This window comes from Callorhinchus milii, unplaced genomic scaffold, assembly GCF_018977255.1.
Source record: "Callorhinchus milii isolate IMCB2004 unplaced genomic scaffold, IMCB_Cmil_1.0 Scaffold11, whole genome shotgun sequence".
Lineage (NCBI taxonomy): Eukaryota > Metazoa > Chordata > Chondrichthyes > Chimaeriformes > Callorhinchidae > Callorhinchus > Callorhinchus milii.
In genome coordinates, this window is record NW_024704752.1 from 4,912,440 (window position 1) to 4,933,151 (window position 20,712).

Here is a 20,712-nt window from a genome sequence, read left to right on the forward strand (position 1 = left end):
ACAGATTGTTTTAGATAAGTCAAGGATTAACTTGGCTCAGTTGGTAGCACTCTTGCCTCTGAGTCACAGGGTTGTGGGTTCAAGCCCCATGCCCAGGCTGTCACTCCAATTCAGTACTGTGGGGTATGGCATTGTCAGAAATTCTGTCCTTCAAATGAGATGTTAAACTGAGGTCCTGTCTGCCTGGTCAGGATGTTGAATTCCTTTGGCACTATTTGTAAAGAAAAGGGAGTTTCTTGTGGGTTCATGGCTGTTTGTGAGACATTGCTGTGCATAAATTGGCTGCTGCATTTGTCTCACATACACAGGCTTTGTGAAACACTTTGAGATGTCTTCCCAACATGAAAGGCGTTGTATGAAATGGAGGGTTATTATTATTTCTTTTCAGTTTAAAATACAATCTCCTCGGCCCAGTGCTATTTGACTCTAAGTTTTAATAATGATTTTTTTCAGCACCCTGGAGCTTGCAAGGCAGGTAAATTATGGGGCACATAAATCAACAGCTGTTGTTGTTTGTTGAGCCACAAACTGGAACTCCAGTTGTTTAGAACTCAACTGGCTCCAAGGTGACGTGTATAGCAACGGAATGCCAGACTCAAGTCCACCCTCTGTGCCGGTCTCTAGTCCAGTTTCTGGGTCTATTTGGACTACGTTGTAAATTGCTCCCATTAAAATATTTTTAAAAAAGGTCTGTGACAGTTCAGAGTTAAGTGGATGCATATCGAACAAGTGGAGAGCAATGAGGATTTACTAAATTGTAGTTGATTTAAGTCTGAATGCAAGGTTCCTGGTTCAGCTCCTACATTTATGAATAGAAAATGTCTTCAGATTTCCAGTGAATCATGAATAAACCAGAGGCTTAAAATGGCATCTACCCTTAGCCTAGCAGACTAAAATTTAAAGTTGTAATCCTTGCGTTTGATATAGAGCCTTTCAGGTCACGGCCATCTCAAAGCGCTTCACATAATTTACTGTAAAACGTATATGTATTTTGTGTATACGTGTATTTGGTAGGTGAATCATTTATGAAAAATCCTTTAATTCAGCTTTAATATGCAAGCTGTTTTTCTACAGTTCTTATATAGAACAACATAAGACCTTTCCACCATTGTGGACCATCTTAAATTTGTGGAAATTCTGCACCCTGGTCCCTGCCTTTGTCAGTTCCCAGCTGGACTATTCAAATGCCCTCCTTGCTGGTCTCCCCAGCTCCACCATACACAAAATTAAATTAATCCAAAACTCCGCCACTTGGATACTCGCCTGCACAAAACTCTGTAACCTCATCACCCCAGTCGATGCCAGGCACCACTTGCTCGCAATTACCGAACAGATCGATTTCAAGATCCTCTCACGCATCTTCAAATCGCTTCATGCCCTCGCACCTCTCTACCTATCTGATCTGCTTACCCCGCACTCCACCACCCACTGCCTCCACTTGCTAAACTCACTAACAGGTTAAGATTAGGCCTCTAATCTACTGCATAATACAGGCCACAGTTATTGGTGAAACCAGTGCATTCTTTTTCGTGCTCATCTGCCAGACACCACTGTGTATGTTTGACCAATACTCATCTGTCAAGGTTCCCTGTCAGAAACAACCAATTTACAGTCAATTCACTTTACAGTATATTTTGTGAAGCGCTTTGAGATGTCTTGAAGATGTGATAAGGCGCTATATGAAAGTATTATTATTACCTAGTATCTTGGTGTGTGGTGAGTCTGTGGCTATTTGTTTTAATCTAATTGAGTTTTCTGATTTGGGATCAAGTCATAATGTATTTTATTGATACTTTTCATTCAATGGAAGACACTCCTGAAACAATGCAGCACCTTTGGAGGTGTGCTGTATTGTTGGAGGTGTCATCTGTATCAATGAACTTCTTTAGAAAGAATCGTTTGGAACATTGTTCATCGTTATGAGGAAATTGTGGAGTGTTCACACATACTCAACAAAATCCAATGGGTTCTATGCTATGAAAAACAAGGAGACTGACTGTCTTTCTTTAGAGGGTTGAAAATCTGAAGTTTTGCTTGATTACCACTGGCTATCTGTGTACAGAGAATCTGTATGGAAGTCATTTACCCAGCCATTGATTGGGGCATACAGCAGATTTGATTATTCCACAACGGAAGTGGACTTGATCCAATGCTTGTTTTTAATGAAGGAATCTACGTTTTTATTAATGTGCAAGTTACATACATTTTGTTAAATTAGTCTGCTTTACATCAGTGTATTTAGTGCTACCTCAATACTAAGCTCACTCCTCATTGTTGGTGGTGTGATACAAATGACGGGCAGTGCTGGCAGTGGAAGGAATTAAATGCATGAATGTGATGTACTGAAATCTTGCCCTCCGAGCAGTCACTGTGCCGTGTATGTGTTGCAGCCCAGAATGTCATTCTACTTTTCACAAGAAGTTCATTTGATATTCCATACAGACAGGAGGCATTGAAGCATGAAATGCATTGTTTAAGCAGAACTCAGGGAAATGATCTAACTGCAAATGGTTCTTTTTTTTACTTGAACAGTAGTTCTTGAGCCCACGGCAACTATTGCAATTAAAATAGTGTCACCCAGAATGTTCATTATGGAATGTATAACTGAAGGAGGAATGCCCAGCGATATTAGGCAAGAATGAAATTCAGACACCTTGGGTATCGGTAAGGTAAAACGCAATTTATTTGAATAATATTCATTTGCAATTGTCTGAAGAATAACGAAAACGTCTCCAGACTAATTACTTGCCGCTGTTTGCACATGTTTTAGTCTCAATTGAAATTTACTAATATATTAGTTTACTGGTGTGAGAAGGCTGGGGCAACCACAACTTTTATAGATCTTTTATTGATTTGCTGCAATATTGCATTCTTTCAGTATCAGAATTTTACTGCAAAACAATTATGTGCATTGGTATTTGTGACATTCAAACAAGAACATCTGATGCTAGTGATAATGAAAGTGCTGCTAGCTACTGATGGTTTGACACAGGAGCAAATGGAAAGTAAGGATTGAGAAGAGACCATTCTGTTCTATAAATGGTGTACCATTTGTACTTTCATGGACTCCATCTAACCCATTTATTCTTGTAAACTCTTCCAGAGTAAAATTCCAAATATCTGCCTGTGCTCGTCAAAGTGAGGGGTTTTGTTTGAGATTTCTCATTTATGTCATTCCACGTCAAGAAGTGAATTTACGGACCAGAGCTTTCTTACTGTCTCCTAATCAAAGCTGTACAGTGTGATTTCCCCCTCCCCTACCCAGAAGCCTATCCAGCACTGCCAATCCACTTTGCGGTGGTCCGATGGTACAGTATATAAATGTGTATTGTATTGTTGCTGGGCTTGCAAACTCTGAATGAGATCGTGAATTCAGGTCTGAATTACTGTGATCGATTCAACTAAGAACTGGATTGGAAAGCTCCAGACGTGGTCTGACATACTCTGTCGCCAAGGAGAAGTTGGAGTCCTGTAATAATAATAATAATAGTTATTCGTGGATTGAAATGACCAATTTATTATTTTTTTTCTTGAGGGATTATTATCAGGCGTGTAGAGTAAGGAAACTTGCTCTGGTTTCACCCTGGCGGGAATCGAACCCAGGTTTCCCACTTGCAAAGTGAGTGCTCTAACTACTAAGCTACAGGACTCCACGGCTCAGTGGTTAGAGCACTAGTCTCGCAAACGAGAGACCTGGGTTTGATTCCCAGCAGGGCAAAACCTTGGGTAAGTTTCCTTATTTCACACCCCTAATAATGATCCCTCAAGAAAAAAAACAATAATAAATTGGTCACTTCAATCCACGACTGTTTGTTGGACACTGCTGTGCGCAATTGGCTGCTGCATTTCGCCCAAAAATATTGTCAATTCACTTCACAGTGTATTCAATGAAGTGCTGTGAGTCGTCCAGAAGACATGATAAGCGCTATATTAAATGCAAGGATTATTATTATTTTGTTATTATTATAATAAGTTTTATGCCAAATAGTCCAAGCTACTTTCAGACCAAGTCTGAGGTGAAGGAGTGGCACAGTGTATTAGCACACTTCATCCTTAGAATACCGCTTTATCAATAACATTTTCATTATTATGCTTTTGCCATGTTTCTCTCAGTATGTTTATGTTTCAGCTCAGGCGACAATCATGGAAATGATCCAGAGTATTTGCTCTTTAACTTGCCCTTTGGTAGTGAAATGCTCTGGTTGCTTTTTTCTGTTGAATGCTCTTTTGGAAAAGCCGAGACCTTTTCTGCCAATGTTGTGGCATTACAGCAGTAGGAAATCGGAAACCTCAGATTGAAACAACTTCGGGACATGTCTATAACGTTGTTTAAGAACGACTGAGTTCACTTATCTGTATCCTGTAGAATCTACCCTCTCATGCAGCTTTTACACTAGAACATGGAATTAGTGACTTTTAAATACAACAACAACAAAATTACATTTGTATAGCACCTTTCACTTCGGGAGAACGACCCAAAGCACTGGACAATCAATGTTTCAGACCCGAACTGGAGGTTGGGTTCGGGGAGGGTGGATGACAGGGGGGAAGGAGGGTGACCGAAGGCACGACCGAAGAGGAGGGTCTTGACGGAGGCAAGAAAACTGGTGAGGCGGAGGGAGTGCGGGATGGAGTTCCAGTGGGGGGGTGGTCAGAGTTTGCTGTGAATAACGGAAGTTGATAGCATTCTAAGATGGAACAAATTATCTTCACAGCTAGATTTTTATATAATAATAATAACCTTTGTATTTAGATATAGCACCTCATCATGTCATTGAGATATCTCAAAGAGTTTTACAGGATATACTGTAAAGTGGATTGACTGTATTTTGTGGGCAATATACCTATATACTTTGTCAATCCGGCAAATGTTTTAAATTCTGTGGATAGTTTCATCAATTGTGGTCTAGTTACAGATTGAAGCAAAGATGTAAAGTGTGCTGTTTCCTGCTAAGAGCTTTGATGTTGGAACGAATCATATAGATGGCTCCTTTGAGTGTCGTGGTATGACCCTCATGTTCTCACCCCACCCTCCTCCCCCCATCCTACTTTCTAGAATGTAACACCTCAGAAACACCTACCAAGTCACCACTGTTGTTAAAAACTGATGCTGTGTCTCTCTAAGGTCATTAAAAGTATATTTTGAGTGGCATTGCCATTTAATGCTTCGAACTGCAGATTTGTAAAGATTTCCGTTAGACATGCTGCAGATGCAATTCTATAATATAGTTTAGACAAGTGAGTAAAGCCCGAAAGCAAACTGTACCACAGAGCGCTTCATAACACTGCAAATATTCCTCCACCCAACACTAAATAAGATTGACGATTTTGACTTTATTCAGGAATGCGGCTCCTCATGTTTTTATTGCAAGTCCCACACATGAAAGAGCAATGAATCCATTGCATTTATAATGCATTGCTTTCCAACAGCTACCTCTAGGAGTACTAGCAAAGCTCTGAGCATACGTTAAATTATTTAGTCAAGACCAAACCAGGAGATTTTTGGGAAACAAACTAGCCTTTGACTTGCATAATTATCCTTGCTCTGCTCTTCATCTAAGAGTGGCCCTCACTACTGTGATACAGAAGACCAGTGGATTGAGCTCCGGTTGTCTCATCCTCCACTGAACCTGCAATACAGAAAACGTGTCCCATCATGTTTGCTTTCGCTTGTACCTTTGCAAAATAAATCTCCGTCCCACCATGTTCAGGAGGACACTAATGTTAACAAGACGTTATTTGAATACGGGTCAGTTTCTCCCCATATCCTGACCGACAATCCTCCAAGTAAATTGGCCACCTCACCTCATGGCCACTGGTGCTTTGCTGGTGTACAATAACAGTTGTGTTTGCCTACAAAGAAGTAGTCACTGTACTTGACAGTAATTACTGTAAACAGCTTTGAGCTGGTTTGACATGATCAGATGTTATCAATGTGCAAGTTTTTTTTCCCCCGAAAAAAAAATTCATCTCTGTACTTAATTGATGCAGTTGCTTGTCTCTGACATTAGGGACTGTTCTTGCTGCCATGTTAGAACTACAGGTTTGCTGAGCTGTACGTTGGATGATAAGGGGAGCTCAGTGTTTCCTTTACAAAATTTATTCTTTTCATTGAAAATAAATATTATTATTATTCTTTTCATTGAAAATCAAGAGTTTTTGCTCAGAGTGAATGCTTTATGTTTTAAAATGTAAAGATAATAAAGATACAGTAATAACCTTCTGATATCTCTATCCTGGCTTAACTTGTCACTATCACTTAAGTCATCATTGCCATCAGTAACCCGGCGGCATTTATGTATTACGTACATATGCCTAATTCATTACTCCTGATAACTCATCACTGAGCCTTCCCTTGGAGTGACGAGTTATCAGTAGTTGATTGTAATCGTGTTTGAGATCACTTGTATCCTCGCCGCTCACTGAACCTCCTCTTCTGTCCTGCATCCAAAATTGTCTTAACAGTTATTAAAGAGAAAACATTTCTATGTGCAGTACCAAGTCAATTTCTCAAAGTGCAGTGATTTTTATGTGGGCACCATTGGTGGCCATTTTGTGGCCGGATAGACCTATGTACAGCTATGGAATGATTAATTTGTGGTCTTGTTTGCAGTATACCAGGAGGAAATCTTTCATATTAACATGTAACACATAGCACATAGCATCAGTTGAGGGAACAGTATTGCACATTCATCTTGAAGAAGTTTGAGAAATTATGGCTGTCTCTGAATTTCCTAATCTGCTCTTGCATTATGCGAGTTATCGGGACTCAAAAGAGAGATTTTTTTTAATGTAAAATATTTATCAGTAAACTGCTTACCCCATCACACCACCACATCTATTGAAGATAACAGTGGACATTTCTACAATTGCTCATGATCAATGCTATTTCATTTCTGTAATTGGTTCAATACCTCTGACTCCACAGAGAAATATGAGCATTCTTATTTGTTGAATAATACTTTAGGATCCACCAAGACAGTCGAACAAGAGGATGTAGATTTAGATTGAAAGTGTTATTTCCAATTTCAAAGACCAATTTCAGGATAAACACCTGGACGTTTTTCTTTACTCAGAGAGTAATTGACGACTGGAACAGGTTACCAGGAAAGGTGGTTGAGGCCAAGACACTGAACTCGTTTTTGTCTTTAAAAAGCTTGATGCTGTGATGGGAGCACTGAAGGATGGGGACTGTGGAGGATGAGATCAAATAGGTCAAATTGTTTTCTTCATCTGAACCAATCTTGTTATAGTGTAAATTCCTTTTTGTTGTTCCTCGGAGGTTTATTTTTTCTCTCAATGATAGCTCATTATCTCTCTCTCTGCTTTGAATCTCCTTTTTATCTTGCAAGATAAAAATATTCTACAGGCACATTCGCAAAGGTTAAGATACTTACTCAGCAAATTCTGATCATGTTAGTACTCTGTTCCTCATCTCGGCCTCCAATCCACAGCTATTATGTAAAATCGACAGGCCTTGCACAAATATCGCTTTGGAATTTTTTCTAAACAAACCATTGACAGTCTCTGATAACAAAATTGTGGTGCTTAGTATGAGAGTGGACACAGGCTGCAGAGTTCTGTGCTATCTGGAGTTTGTGGAAGGTGGAGTTGGGGCTAATTGCAGTTCCAAATGCTGTCCAACTGCATAGATTAGCCAACTCAATACTGTCTGCATTGTCTGCTGATGGTCCATCTGCTTTGAAGCACTTATGTGTTATTTTCTCTGCTGAGATTGCTCTGTGTTACTGGCAGTGTCCTACCTTGCAACATTAGACGTTAAACCGAGCTCCCATTTACTTGTGGTTAAAATACACATTCAAAGATTCCACGGCATTAATTCAAACAGCAAGAAATTATCCTGGGGTGCTGACCAATATTTTCCCCTCATCCAAATTGCCACAAAACAGATGCATTTATTTTTGTGCTCTTTTGGGAAAGTGTAAATTAGCTGATGCATTTGATAATAAATTGCTGTACATATCATGTGAATCACTGAGATGTTCCAACATAACGAGACGAAATTCAAGTATAATATTTGAAATATTTAAATACCTATACTGTAATATTTCTCCCCTTATTAATCATAGATGAGGTGTGGGCTGGTTTCGCTGTGAGTTTATCAGTGATTGTGTATTTTTTACAGAAATTTAAAGAAAAATCCACCAGAATTCTACTTTCCAGTGACCTTCCTATTCTCTGCCTTGTCCATGCCAGAAATGGCCTCATGGCTAAAGATTGTGTACAGCCTGAAGCGCGCAGTTTACCATCAGTATTGAGTTGGATAATCTTGGCTGACTTGAGTTAGGACAGCAGTTGAAACTGCAATTAGCCCCAGCTCCACCTTCTACAAACTCCAGATTGTACAGAACTCTGCAGCCCATGTCCACTCCCATCATCCCCATCGCAATCCCATCATACCCATCCTGGCTAGCTCCACTAGCGTCCCGTATACATTTAAGATACTTGTATACCTTTAAAATTCTTCCGTCGTCTTGACTACCCTATGTCTCTGTGACCTCCTGCCACCTTATTTATCTGGAGCAACTCCAGCCTGCTTTACTCACCCCTCACACCCCCTCTGCCATCACCCCACTATCACTGGGTGGGCTTCAGCCACTCTGGAACTCTCTCTGAAATCCCTTCAACTCACCATCCCTCTCCACTTCCAAATTTTGCCTGAAGTCTTAACCAATCTCTTTCACTGTGCTTTCGGCTGTCTCCCTCGCTTTCCCCTACTAACCCCCAAATCTGCCACTTAGCTTGGCTCCCTCTCAGTTTTTGTTTTGAGCAATTAAAGACATTCTCCCAAAGTGAAAGGCTGTGTATAACAACAACTTGCATTCTTATAGCGCCCCTCACGCATGATAGTGTCCCAGAGCACTTATAAGTGTAAATTATTGTGGACGTTGTGATTGCTGGGTAAGAGGAGATCCTTTCCAGTTGGGGAATGAATGAATGAGCTGGGTGAGTGGGAGAAGTTTTACAACACCTACCATTGGGACAGGAGGACACTGTAACTGCCTGTACCAGCAACTGAGGGAGACAACTCACTTTCAGACCTTATAGTTTCAAACTTTTAATTGACTACTAGTAAAGGATGGATTTTGAGCAGCAGCAAAATCGCTGCCAATAAATTCCATTGACGTTGTTCTTCCTGGAGAAAAGGTTATGGAAAGTTCAAACTCTCTTTCACAGCAGTTTACTTTCCTTTTTCTCAACTTTGAATTAAAGGCAGTTTATAACTAGAATTAAGTACTGTTTACAACAACAAGTCACATTTGTTTAACGGCTTTCACGTCAGGCGGGTCTTTTTTTGTGAGCTCTTGAGTCTCAGTGCCATGTACTGCATGTTGGGGGAGAATCTGCACAGTCCAGTCTACCTCTGCCAATGCTGACTCAGAGGCAGTTGCTGGAAGCTCGAGGAGGTCAGATCACTTGGCTTTGTGCTGCAGTATGTTACAACATACAAAGGGGCATTGCCTGTTCTTGGTAATTGTTTCATTTCCACTATGCATTCTTTAGAGCAGTGTGAGAAATCAATGTACTGGTAAGCACACCAAGCATTCTTGCTATTGTAGCAGCAGTTAGTATTTGTTTTGACCTCATTCCTCTACCCCCAGATACNTTTTTCAAAGGTAACGTCGATTAAATTGTTTCCGTCCACAGTCACCCCACCCAAGTAACCACTCGTGTGAACCGAGATGGCAAGTTTTAACTGACCACAGGGGATATCATAGTCTAGCCAAATTCAGTCCATATACATACGTAAGCCGTTTCCAGCAGGTCACTGAATAGTGATAAAGACTGAGAACAAAGGCTGGCTTATTTTTTTCCCCCACCCAGTGATTGTACTATTGTCCAGGTGTGAGCTCAGATAAATTAGCTCTGACCAGAGACAGAACCTGTGACTACTGGTTAGTTATTGCATTTAATATAATAATCCTTGCATTTGATATAGCGCCTTATCACGTCTTCGAGACGTCTCAAAGCACTTCACAGAATATACTGTAAAGTGAATTGACTGTATATTCTGTGGGCGAAACGCAGCAGCCAATTGCTCACAGCAGCGTCCCATAAACAGTCATGGATTGAGTGACATTTTTTGAAGGAATTATTTTTATAATGTATAGTGAAGTGACGTGATTTACGACAATGGAGGCCACGACTGGTGTCAGCGGGGATACACTGGCTCTCATTCCTCACTGTGCAATTCTGTTATTCTCCAGCAGGCGCACACACCCTGGTGATAGCTTCACATGTGCACAACAGCCACGTGTGTGACACCCTGCAGGAGATGGTGGTATCCCAGCATATGGTCAGGAGAGGAAGCAGAATGATGAACTGGTGTCTTAACTGCTTTGTTTGCGCAGAGGAAGGGGGCAGTTAATGTCCATTCACTCACAACATTTCACCGACAAAATGTACAGTTAATTTCAGGCCCACCAATAAAATTGGTCCCCCACTTTATAGCTATTTGTGAGACATTGATGTGCGCAAATTGGCTGCTTCATTTGCCCATAAAACATACCATCACACCACTTTACAGTGAAACTTGCTTAACGTATCGCCCTGCCCGGGAATCGAACCCTGGGCCTCTCGCATGCGAGGTGAGTCCTCTAACCACTAAGCTACAGGACTCAAAATAAATATATATTTGTTTAGATGCTGGGTTTACTATAATGCTGAAGGGATAGTTCCAAACTGTAAACTAGTCCTTAGTGAAATGTTTGTGGTCTCCACAGTTGGTAGCAAGATCTATTTCTTGTTTTGCAAAAGGAAAAATCCCATCAAGAAAGACAGTTACTGTGAAGTGATCGCAATATTTTGACATAATAAGGTACTGTAAAAACATCTTGCTGATGTGGCCAGAGACTCTCTTGCAGCCCGGGAGAGAGATCTTACTAAACTCTAGCCAACGTGAGACAGTACAAACAGTCCAACCAGTATTAATATGACAAATTTAAATCATTCTCTAAACCTCTTCTGCCCTTCCTGTCTGTACACAATGTTCCTGACGTTGTGACAGGTAGGGCATATGACTCTGGAAAAGGATATTTTATACCTGATCAAACTTTCTGAATGTGTTACATTTGCGATGCTCTCACCATTAGATTCTTCAAAACTGGGAACCCTAATGCCAATAGCTGGCTAACGTCTCAGTAGAACTCCATGTCGTGTTATGTAGGAGAGATGTGGAAACCACACCTGGTAGAGAAACTCAGATGTGTGAGGGCAGCCAGGATCCCAGCCTACTCACCAGCCTTCATCACTGCAGCAGCTTCACATTCTCACTGCATTGTGCACCTACTCTAGTTATAGGGGACACTGTAAAAATGAAATTGCATCAAATGTCTAATATTTTCTGTATTTGCTGGTCTCGAGGTTCTTTGACAAACGAGAACATTGCTTTATATTACTGCTGTTGCTCTTGTTTGCCTTTCTGTAGAGATTTAGCCTTTGCACCTACTTATTTTCTTGGGTAGTTGATTTGAATGTTTCAGGGGTGCTGATAGTGGTGACTCCCTATCCAAGAGAGAAATCATGGCTATCCAGTAATATATATGTCATAGACAGCTGCTGTTTTTAGATATTTTACAGCATGAGCTGTAGTCTGCATTGAATAGTATGGGTGACGTTCACATGTGGCTGCTCTGGATTCCAACCCAGATCGCAATTACTTTAGTTTTAAACTCTTACAGACTCAAATATTCTGATGCACTGAAGCCTTTGATGGGCTTAACATTATCCTATTCTATTCCTTACACTTTCGTCTTATCTTACACTTGCTTGGTGTGCCAAGAAATTTAAATGTGTGTTGCTCCTGGAAATGTATTCATATTTTCTGTGTCACTGAACAACGGGGATTTTTACTGGAGATTTTCACTGCGAGGTGGCAGTGAACCTCCAGCAGACGATAGCCTCTCACATTCAGTCAGAATATGATTATGCTTGCTGCTGAATCACTTGCACAATCCTTTAATTCTAGTTTATGGTACTCTTCTGTTCAAAATTTACAGTATTAGTTTCTTAAATGGTTTAACATTCCTGGAGAAAATCAGTGTTTAAGGGGTCAACTCCATATATGAAAGTCACCAGCCTATATCTCAGGATTACCTGTCCCTCTATATAACAATAGTAACGAATGACCCAAAAGGAGGCCATTCTGCCTATCTTTTTTTCATGTTAATATTTGCTGTTCCAAGAACCTATCCAGCCCAATGCATTTTCCTGGTCTTTTCCCGTACACTCTAAAACCCCTATTCTGCCTATGTCGAGTTCTATTTTAAATGCCGCATTTGACTCTGCTGTAACTAACGGCCTTGGCAAATCATTCTACACAGTGACTGCACTCTGGGAGAAGACATTCTTCCAAACCTCTCCTTTTACTCCCCGAGTCACAATCATGAATTTGTACCGTCTGACCTTGATTTCCTTTTTCATAATTTTTAAATCTTTCGGTATCTTAAACGCCTCAATCATTTAACCCAGTCTCTCTGCTTCACTCCGAATCACCTTGTGTTTCCCGAGTTCCCGTGATATTCTGGTAATTGGACTCTGTGGAACAAAGTAAAAATGAAGGCCCTCTCACTTCACTTCTAATTCCTGATTCTTTTTTGGCCAATGATGTTGTAGGATATTTAGGAAAGAAAGAAATGTTCAACCCTCACCTCACTGTAATGATCGAGGGTAATGGCGGGTTAAGAACCAAAGTTCTGTCTTTAGAAATATATTTGAGAGATTAGAAACTCTTTGAACACGTCTTAAACAAATATTGGATTCTAAATTTGGCTCAATATAAACGTGTCTTTCTCACAGATCTGATTAGCATCTTCTACTTTGCTCCTTAGAATATTCTGACCAACTCTCTGATTGCTTTCCCCAGGTGCTGAATGCTCAGCGGGCTGGATACAAGGCTGCCATTGTCCACAATGTTGACTCAGATGAACTTATTAGTATGGGGTCCAATGATGGTAAGTAACCCAGTTATGTACTATCAGTGAGTAAAAGCACATTTGTTGAGCTAGGATTGCTTACAGACAGTGCAGTTCTGTAAATTAAATGCATTTATTTTAATTATATGTTACTTCTCTGGCAGGGCTTATCATTCTCTGTCTGTTCTTTCCTTCCCCCACCACCTCCTGTTTCTAATTTGGTTTCCCAGTTCCCCAGGACCCAGCCATGCCTGTGCATCATATCCCAGGAGTATTGAGTAATTGAGTTTGATGTGTTCTTTGTTGGGACCTTGTTATAAAGCAGTATGATAGCACAGACCATGAAATTCAGTATTTCTTCAAGCTGGTCCTTTTGCATGATTGTTTTAAACTGCACTAAGGGCTCTTTTAAAACGTACTGCAAAAATATTTTTAGTACACAAGCAGTACAGATAGAAAACTGCTTTCAAATAGGATTATTATTAAGTTTCCTCTTAAATATATGAATGCCATTTTACATTGCAACTGTTTTCTAGGGACGTAATACTAATAATCCTTGCATTTGATATGGTGCCTTATCATGTAATTGAGATGTCTCAAAGCGCTTTGCAGAATATGCTGTTAAATGGAGTGACTGTGTATTTTGTGGGCGAAACTTTTAATGACTATTTGTCAGCTTCCCAATATGCTCTGATTGATATTTTAAAAAATTATGTAAGGAGAGACTACATCATGAAGTGAAGTCCCCACAACCAACTGAAGAGTGTTAGTCATGAGTGATGAGATCATTCTCACCAGTGAAATATAAATAAAAGTTCACGCTTTGCATTCACAGCTTCTATTGATACCACAAGTGAGCAAAAAATTTAAATAACTTTCAGTAGAAACACAGTGAAGTTTTCCAGCTTCTGTAAATACCGATCTGTATCGAGCTAATGGTGATCATCACTAAAGAGATGGGTGTAGAGAGGTAGGCTGAGTCAGTGTTGCTGAACTACTGTGTTGTCTCCAAACATCAGCTGAGAATGGCTGCCCATTCCTCATAACTTCTCATCTCTTCCTATTCCTCATATCAACAACTTGCACTTATATGGCGCCCCTCACTCAAGTAGCGTCTCAGAGTGCTTCATAGTGGGGGGGAAAAAACAGATGGAGTCCTGTAGCTCAGTGGTTAGAGCACTCGCCTCGCAAGTGAAAGCCTGGGTTTGGTTCCCGGCAGGGTGAAACCTTGGGCAAGTTTCCTTACTCCACACAAACAATAATAAATTGGTCACTTCAATCCACGACTGTTTGTGGGACACTGCTGTGCACAATCGGCTGCCACGTATCGCCCACTAAATAGACAGTCAATTCACTTTACAGTATATTCTCTGAAGCACTTTGAGATGCCTCGAAGACATGAAAAGCACTATATCAAATGCAAGGATTATAGTGAGAAGAACGTCCGGAAATATTTTCAAAAAATGCTGACAGAGATTTAAAAAGGACAGAAATTAAAATGCATGGAAGATTCACTTTCTTCTCCTTATTTTATATGCATTGATATGATAGATGTGCATTTTATCGGCTAGATAAATTCTCCATCGTCCTAAGAGAGGTATCGTCTGTAGCATATCCTTCCCAGCATACCTGAGGTTTCCTTATTTTCCTTCACGGTAATGGTCTAATGGTGCTTACAATGTAAAAGCTATGTCCTGTCATCCTATCGAAGACCAGAAATAAAGGTCTGTGATGTGCAGTGTCAATCTAGTACCCTTAAATTACAACTCGTTTTCTTAATTGTTTTCTATTGAATTCTCCTAATGAACCATAAGCATAGATTTGGGGGGGGTAAGAGAATGAGAAGAATCTTGTGATGCATTCAAGCAGCCTTAGATCTTTTACATCAAAGCATCAAAACAAATTAGTTTAGCTCGTATTTCAGCTCGCTGACAAGCATATCGTATTGCTTACCAAGTCAGTCTTTTTGTCTATTGTGTCGCAAAGAAATTGATTTGTTCCAAATTACCCATGAAATGCAAAGAGATATAATTGAAGCTGATGTCGACTCCAAGCAAAACTGTCTAAAATGTCCAAACCATGTATCTGTTTATTTGCATCCTGTGTGCATCTTATCAGCAGCTTGACTTAGCAGGCCACACACTCACCTCTGGGTAGAAGGTTGTTGGGTTTAGGCCCCGTATTAGAACTTCAGGCTGACAATAGGAAACTCTTGTTCTTTACCTCTCGCTGTACCTGTTTAGATGGACACTGTTCAAAAAGAAAGTTTCTCCCAGTGTCTTGGCCAGTAATCTTGCGAATGAATTGATCGTGTTTGTGGATGGGACCTTGCTAGCACAAATGGCTGCTGTGTTGATCTACAAAACCAGGCACTATATTTGCCAGTAATTACCTGTGAAACACTTTGAGAGGATGGACTGTGTTCTGTAAAATATCAATTGCTATAAAAATCCAGGTTGTTGAAAATACTTTTCAATAATATAAAATGGCAGAATGTATGTTTTGGTTCCTGTGTCCAGTAATGGGCTCCACATTGGGGTGGGGGGGTAGAGTGGCCCCTGTCCCTATGGATGTAATTGGCTTCATGGTCAAATAGCTTTTTCTCATTCCATGTTTTTATAATGGACAAATGTCTCACAGGATGTGACTTCTCGCCGAAGATAAGGCTATACTAACTATCTGTGGTTTATTTTGTTTAAAAATGTGGCTGTTGAATAGCAAAGCAGATCCTGTTCTGTAAATGTCTTAAGTCAACTGAGAGCCAGCCAGATGATTGACAAACCTGACCTTTGGTATCACCCACTATGTATGTCATCTCTATATTGTGTGCGACTATGTACATGGCTGCACATTCTGTCTATTTGTATTAACACTCAAGAGAACAACATTAAAGCCAACCATTTTTAAGAGGTTGAATCTCTATATCTTGCTTTGTTCCTCTCGATCTTCTTTCAGAAAACCTGAATTTATTGGAAGATTTTATTCAGATAGATGATTTGCTGATTTTTGGATAGCATTTTTTTTGAATTATTCTTTACATGTTGGAATCAAGTGCAGTGCTAGCACTCTCCCCTCTGACACTGAAGGTTGTGGGTTCAAGCCCCAGGTCGGGACTTGGAATCACATAGTCTAAGCTGGCGTTCCAATACAGTGCGGGAGGTGTGCTGCAGATGAGACGTTAAACTGAGGTCCCATCTACCTGTTCAGGTGGATGTTAAAGATCCCATGACACAATTCAAAAAGAAAAGGGAGTTTCTCTCTCCCAGTGTCTTGGCCAACAATTCCCCAAATAAAATTGGTCACTCACTCTGTAGCTGTTTGTGGGACATTGCTGTGCGCAATTGTCTGCTGAATTTTGCCCACAAAATACACTTTACAGTATATTCTGTGAAGCGCTTTGAGACGTCTCAATGACTCGATAAGGCACTATATCAAATCCAAGGAATGTTATAGTTTTTATATTCTATGTTTCTTAACTTATATGGAGTACTAACACTGGCAGAGACTGGTTAGGGCACGTGGCTTGTTTCCATGCTGTATATTCTTTGTTAATCTTTGTGAATAGGTGATAGCACCTCCGGTTAACTTCTTATTCTAAAGGTTGGCACCTGTGGCAATGCAGCACTCCCCAGTGCTTCACTGGAATATCAGTTTAGGCTGATTTCAAAGTCCTGATGTGGGACTTGAACCCAAACCTTCTGACTCGGAGGTGAGAGTCCTGCCAACTGAAATGGTTCGGCAGGAAAGATGGTTTTAGGCCAGGACACTGGACTCGTTTTAAAAAAAACTTTATGCTATAATAATAATCCTTGCAATTGATGTAGCACCTTATCATGTCTTCAAGATGTCTCAAAGCATTTCACAGAATATACTGTAAAGTGAATTGGCTGTATATTTTATGGGCAAAACGCAGCAGCCAATTGCTCACAGCAGTGTCCCATAAACAGTCATAGATTGAGTGACCAAATCATTATTATTTTTTGAAGGATTTATTTATATAATGTATAGTGATGTGATCTACGACAGTGGAGGCCACAACTGGTGTCAGCGGGGATACACTGGCTCTCATTCCTCACTGCGCAATTCTGTTATACTCTCCAGCAGGCGCACATACCCTAGTGATAGCTTCACATGTGCACAGCAGCCACGTCTGTGTGTGAAACGTCCTGTAGGAGATGGTGGTACCCCAGCATATAGTCAGGAGAGGAGACAAACTGACATACTGGTGTCTTAACTGCTTAGTTTGCACAGAGGAAGGTGGCAGTTAATGCTCATTCACTCACAACATTTCACCGACAAAATGTATAGTCAATTTCAGTCCCCCTAATAAAATTGGTCCCCCACTTGATAGCTGTTTGTGGGACATTGATATACCCAAATTGACCGCTGCATTTGCCCATAAAACACACCATCTTTCTGGTTAGTTTTTGTATATAATATATAATCTTGCATTTGATGTAGCACCTTATCACATCTTCTAGACGTCTCAAAGCGCTCCACAGAATATACTGCAAAGTGAATTGACTGTATATTTTGTGGACAAAACGCGGCAGCCAATTGCGCACAGTATTGTCCCACAAACAGCTATTATTTTTTTAAAAATTTGAAGGGATTATTAGTGGTAGGTATTCTGGAAGAATGAGATTAATGAGCCTGAGGGCCTTCTTCATCCAAACTTCTCTTGTTATCTGGTGTGAGTGTCTTATCCCAGGTCCCTCTCGTATCCTAGAGCTATTATTAACCTTCACGGTCCTTGTGGGCGAGACGGGGTCTCTAAAGAGGAGCAAGAACCTGTATCTCACCCAGGAGGACTGTGAAGGTGATGCTTCTTAATGTTTGCTTTTACAATAGCCGTGCATTTCTCACAATGTCCTTCTGTTTTACAGTTGATGTTTTTAAACAGATCACTATCCCGTCTGTGTTCATTGGGGATAAAGCAGCTAAAATCCTCATGGAAGAATTTAGCCTTGAAAAAGGGTGAGTAGTTTACTGCATGTCAATATATTTTCTATTACGTTTAAATCAATAACTTTAAACTAAATCCACAAGCCTAATTACTAACATGTTTTGCCTAAGCAAGTAAGAGATTCTTTATTAAACAGCAAAGCTCAGAATTCTGAAAACACTAGAGGTTCATTTGTCTGGTTTATATTATAGCCTGTGTGTCTTGTGCTGAAACAACCAATAATTTGTCTGTAAACAGTTCAGTATGTAAGACTCATAAAAAGAAAAATCTTCAATCCAAAGATTATATGTCTGGAGTAAATAAACGTTTTCTTTTTTTAAAAGTTCCATTTGTTCAAAAAAAATCATTGCGTAGGAATTTAAGCTTCATTGATTTACTCCGACTGAAAAATGTTATGGACAATTAGCGAGGTCCTAACTCTGCAGTTTGTCAGTGTGTTGTAAGTACTCTGAGTGCTGGTGGGGAAGAGGGAATATTTTCAGAGCTACTCCCCTTGTGCTATTTGCAGCAGTCCAATACATGTAAGGTTATGTATTCCCTTTCTCATAGAGACCAGTCTCGGGCTATGCCTTGCTCTGCTTAGGTAAATTATTATGGAGACAACTCTTGGAAAATTGTTGCTTTGGAGCTGATCTGGTGGGAGGTGACCAGACTGGAAAAAAAGCTGATGTATTATCAGCACCTATTATACTCTCTTTATAAGAGTTGTCCTGCTAATTTTGGTTTTACACTACAAGTGAATTCAAACAATGGACTCCAATCGCATTATATTAATGGCTGCAAGATGGTATGTGAGACTGATCCAGGTTACGTTGAATGGAATTATCCACCGTCCTCTTTGCCCTCGTTTCTCTCTCCTCAGCCCACTTCGCAACAGCATTGCCGTTTGTATACAGGCCTGCCTGCTATCATCCACCCACCACTACTAGTTTTAATGTGTCCATTACTTGGTTTGATGCTGGAATTCCAGCTGAGAAAATATTGTGTGTGATTATATGCCCCCTTCCAATCAGTCAGTGTGCTAGAGCTCCATATCTATGACTATCTGAAGCCTCTTTGTCTTCTCCTTATTAATGTGCGGGAGTACCAATTGCGTTAGGAACCAAACAGCATTCAATTATTGAAGAACTGAGTTGCTGCAGTGCTATCAGCAATGTGTGTGGCTTTCTTTAATTTATCTTCCTTTAAAGGTAGCCTTTATGAATCCCCTGTTCTAACAAGCTGTGGAAATCAATGCTCTGGTACTTTACATCTATGAGCTCTTGTCATTTGAAAAATGTTGTTGCCCAGCAGATTTATTCCTCAATTAATTGGACACTGGATTGACTTGTGCAAGTTGCTGTTCTTTGCCACTGCCTCTATGTTCTGTTCAAATGTCTACATTGAGCAAAAATCTGCCTCAGTACTTATTTTTAATCCGATTTCAGAAGTGTCATCTTCAACAGAACCTAGACCCTAGCCAGGGCCCAGGACACTGGGTTCTGTTTGGAAAACTCCAGTGACACTTCTGATAAAATTACAGAATAAATCAACTAATACAGTAGAACACTGCTACAGCAGAATGTTGCTCAACTACAAACCAACTTTTCCACATTGGCCTACAATGTGGGAGTGAAGTTGTGCTGCAATTTTGGCAAATGTGTTCAGTTGCTCACATATTAACGGGTACGTGACATTTTTTGGTGTCACACAGTACAGAGATTTGATCGATTTAAGCAAGTACAGATTAAAGAGAGAGACAAATGCAAAGAGATCCTTTACCTATACTTTTTGACATTCACGATGGGGCTGCATATATTGGGCTCTTTACCGTTAGAATCATGGACTTTTACAACACAGGGCCTGTTCTGGTGTTTCTCACCATATCAACCACCTACTCTTGGGCTTACTCCCCACACATTCTTTAATATTCCTCCTCTTCAAGCAGATGTCTTTTCCCCTCTGAGTGAGAAGGTTGTGGGTTCAAGCCCTATGTCAGAACTTTCAGTTCATAGTCTTGGCAATTCACTCCAGTTCAGTGTTAGGGATGGGGTTGTATTGTCAGAAGTGCCATCAATCATTGCCAACACATCAGTGTTTTGAGATTCACTCAGGACAAAGTTGCATTCTTTCAGTGAGAAATTAAACTGAGGTCCCCTCTGCACCTTCATGTAAAGAAGCTATAGCACTGCCCACTGACTTAATTTCTCTGTCTCTCTGTACTTGTGGCTTGTGTTCATCACAGTTTACATCGCCCAGCTTAGTGTCATCTGCTAATTTACATATACTCTCCTCTGTTCCTGTATCTAGGTCATTGACATACAGTGGGGGAAAGCTGGTACTCTGGGATCCACAATTGGTCTGTGCTGCAAATTAGATCTCTTCTATACAAGCATTCCATCTTCCTATATTCAAACCGGTCTCCTATCAATGACACAATATTGCCTTCAAATCCATGCGCCTTCATTTTTCCTTTCTGATTTCACTTCTAGAAATGTTATAGCGTTTTCCTACTGTGCCATTCCTGTAGCAACACTAAATGCTGAACTTAGAAAAATGAACTCCATTTCTTATTAGATGTGTGAATGTGTTAGCCACTTAATATTTGACTTTCTACCTTTGTCGTCTACGGTAGCTGTTTCTTGGTTTTACCTTTTGATATTTTTAATTACTTACTTCGATATGATTAATTAATCCCTACCAAATTACTGTAGTTTAATTGGTGAAATTCTAGCACGTGGAACTTCCCAAATTCTTGTTCTTGTTACAATTGTAGTTGAATGTTTCAGGCAGAGATATTTAACCCAGATTCACTCCAGTTTACATCATAGG

At 40.2% G+C, this 20,712-nt stretch overlaps 1 protein-coding gene across 4 annotated transcripts in view; it reads left to right on the plus strand.

Annotated features, from left to right (window-relative positions):
* rnf13 (ring finger protein 13) overlaps nt 1-20,712 on the plus strand; it is a 100,378-nt gene that overhangs the window by 45,557 nt on the left and 34,109 nt on the right. For all 4 annotated transcript variants that reach the window (XM_007902457.2, XM_007902455.2, XM_007902456.2 and 1 more), the window contains exons 5-6: nt 12,887-12,974; nt 17,822-17,912. In XM_007902457.2, coding sequence (XP_007900648.2) covers nt 12,887-12,974; nt 17,822-17,912 — 179 coding nt within the window. The remainder of the gene's footprint in view (nt 1-12,886; nt 12,975-17,821; nt 17,913-20,712) is intronic.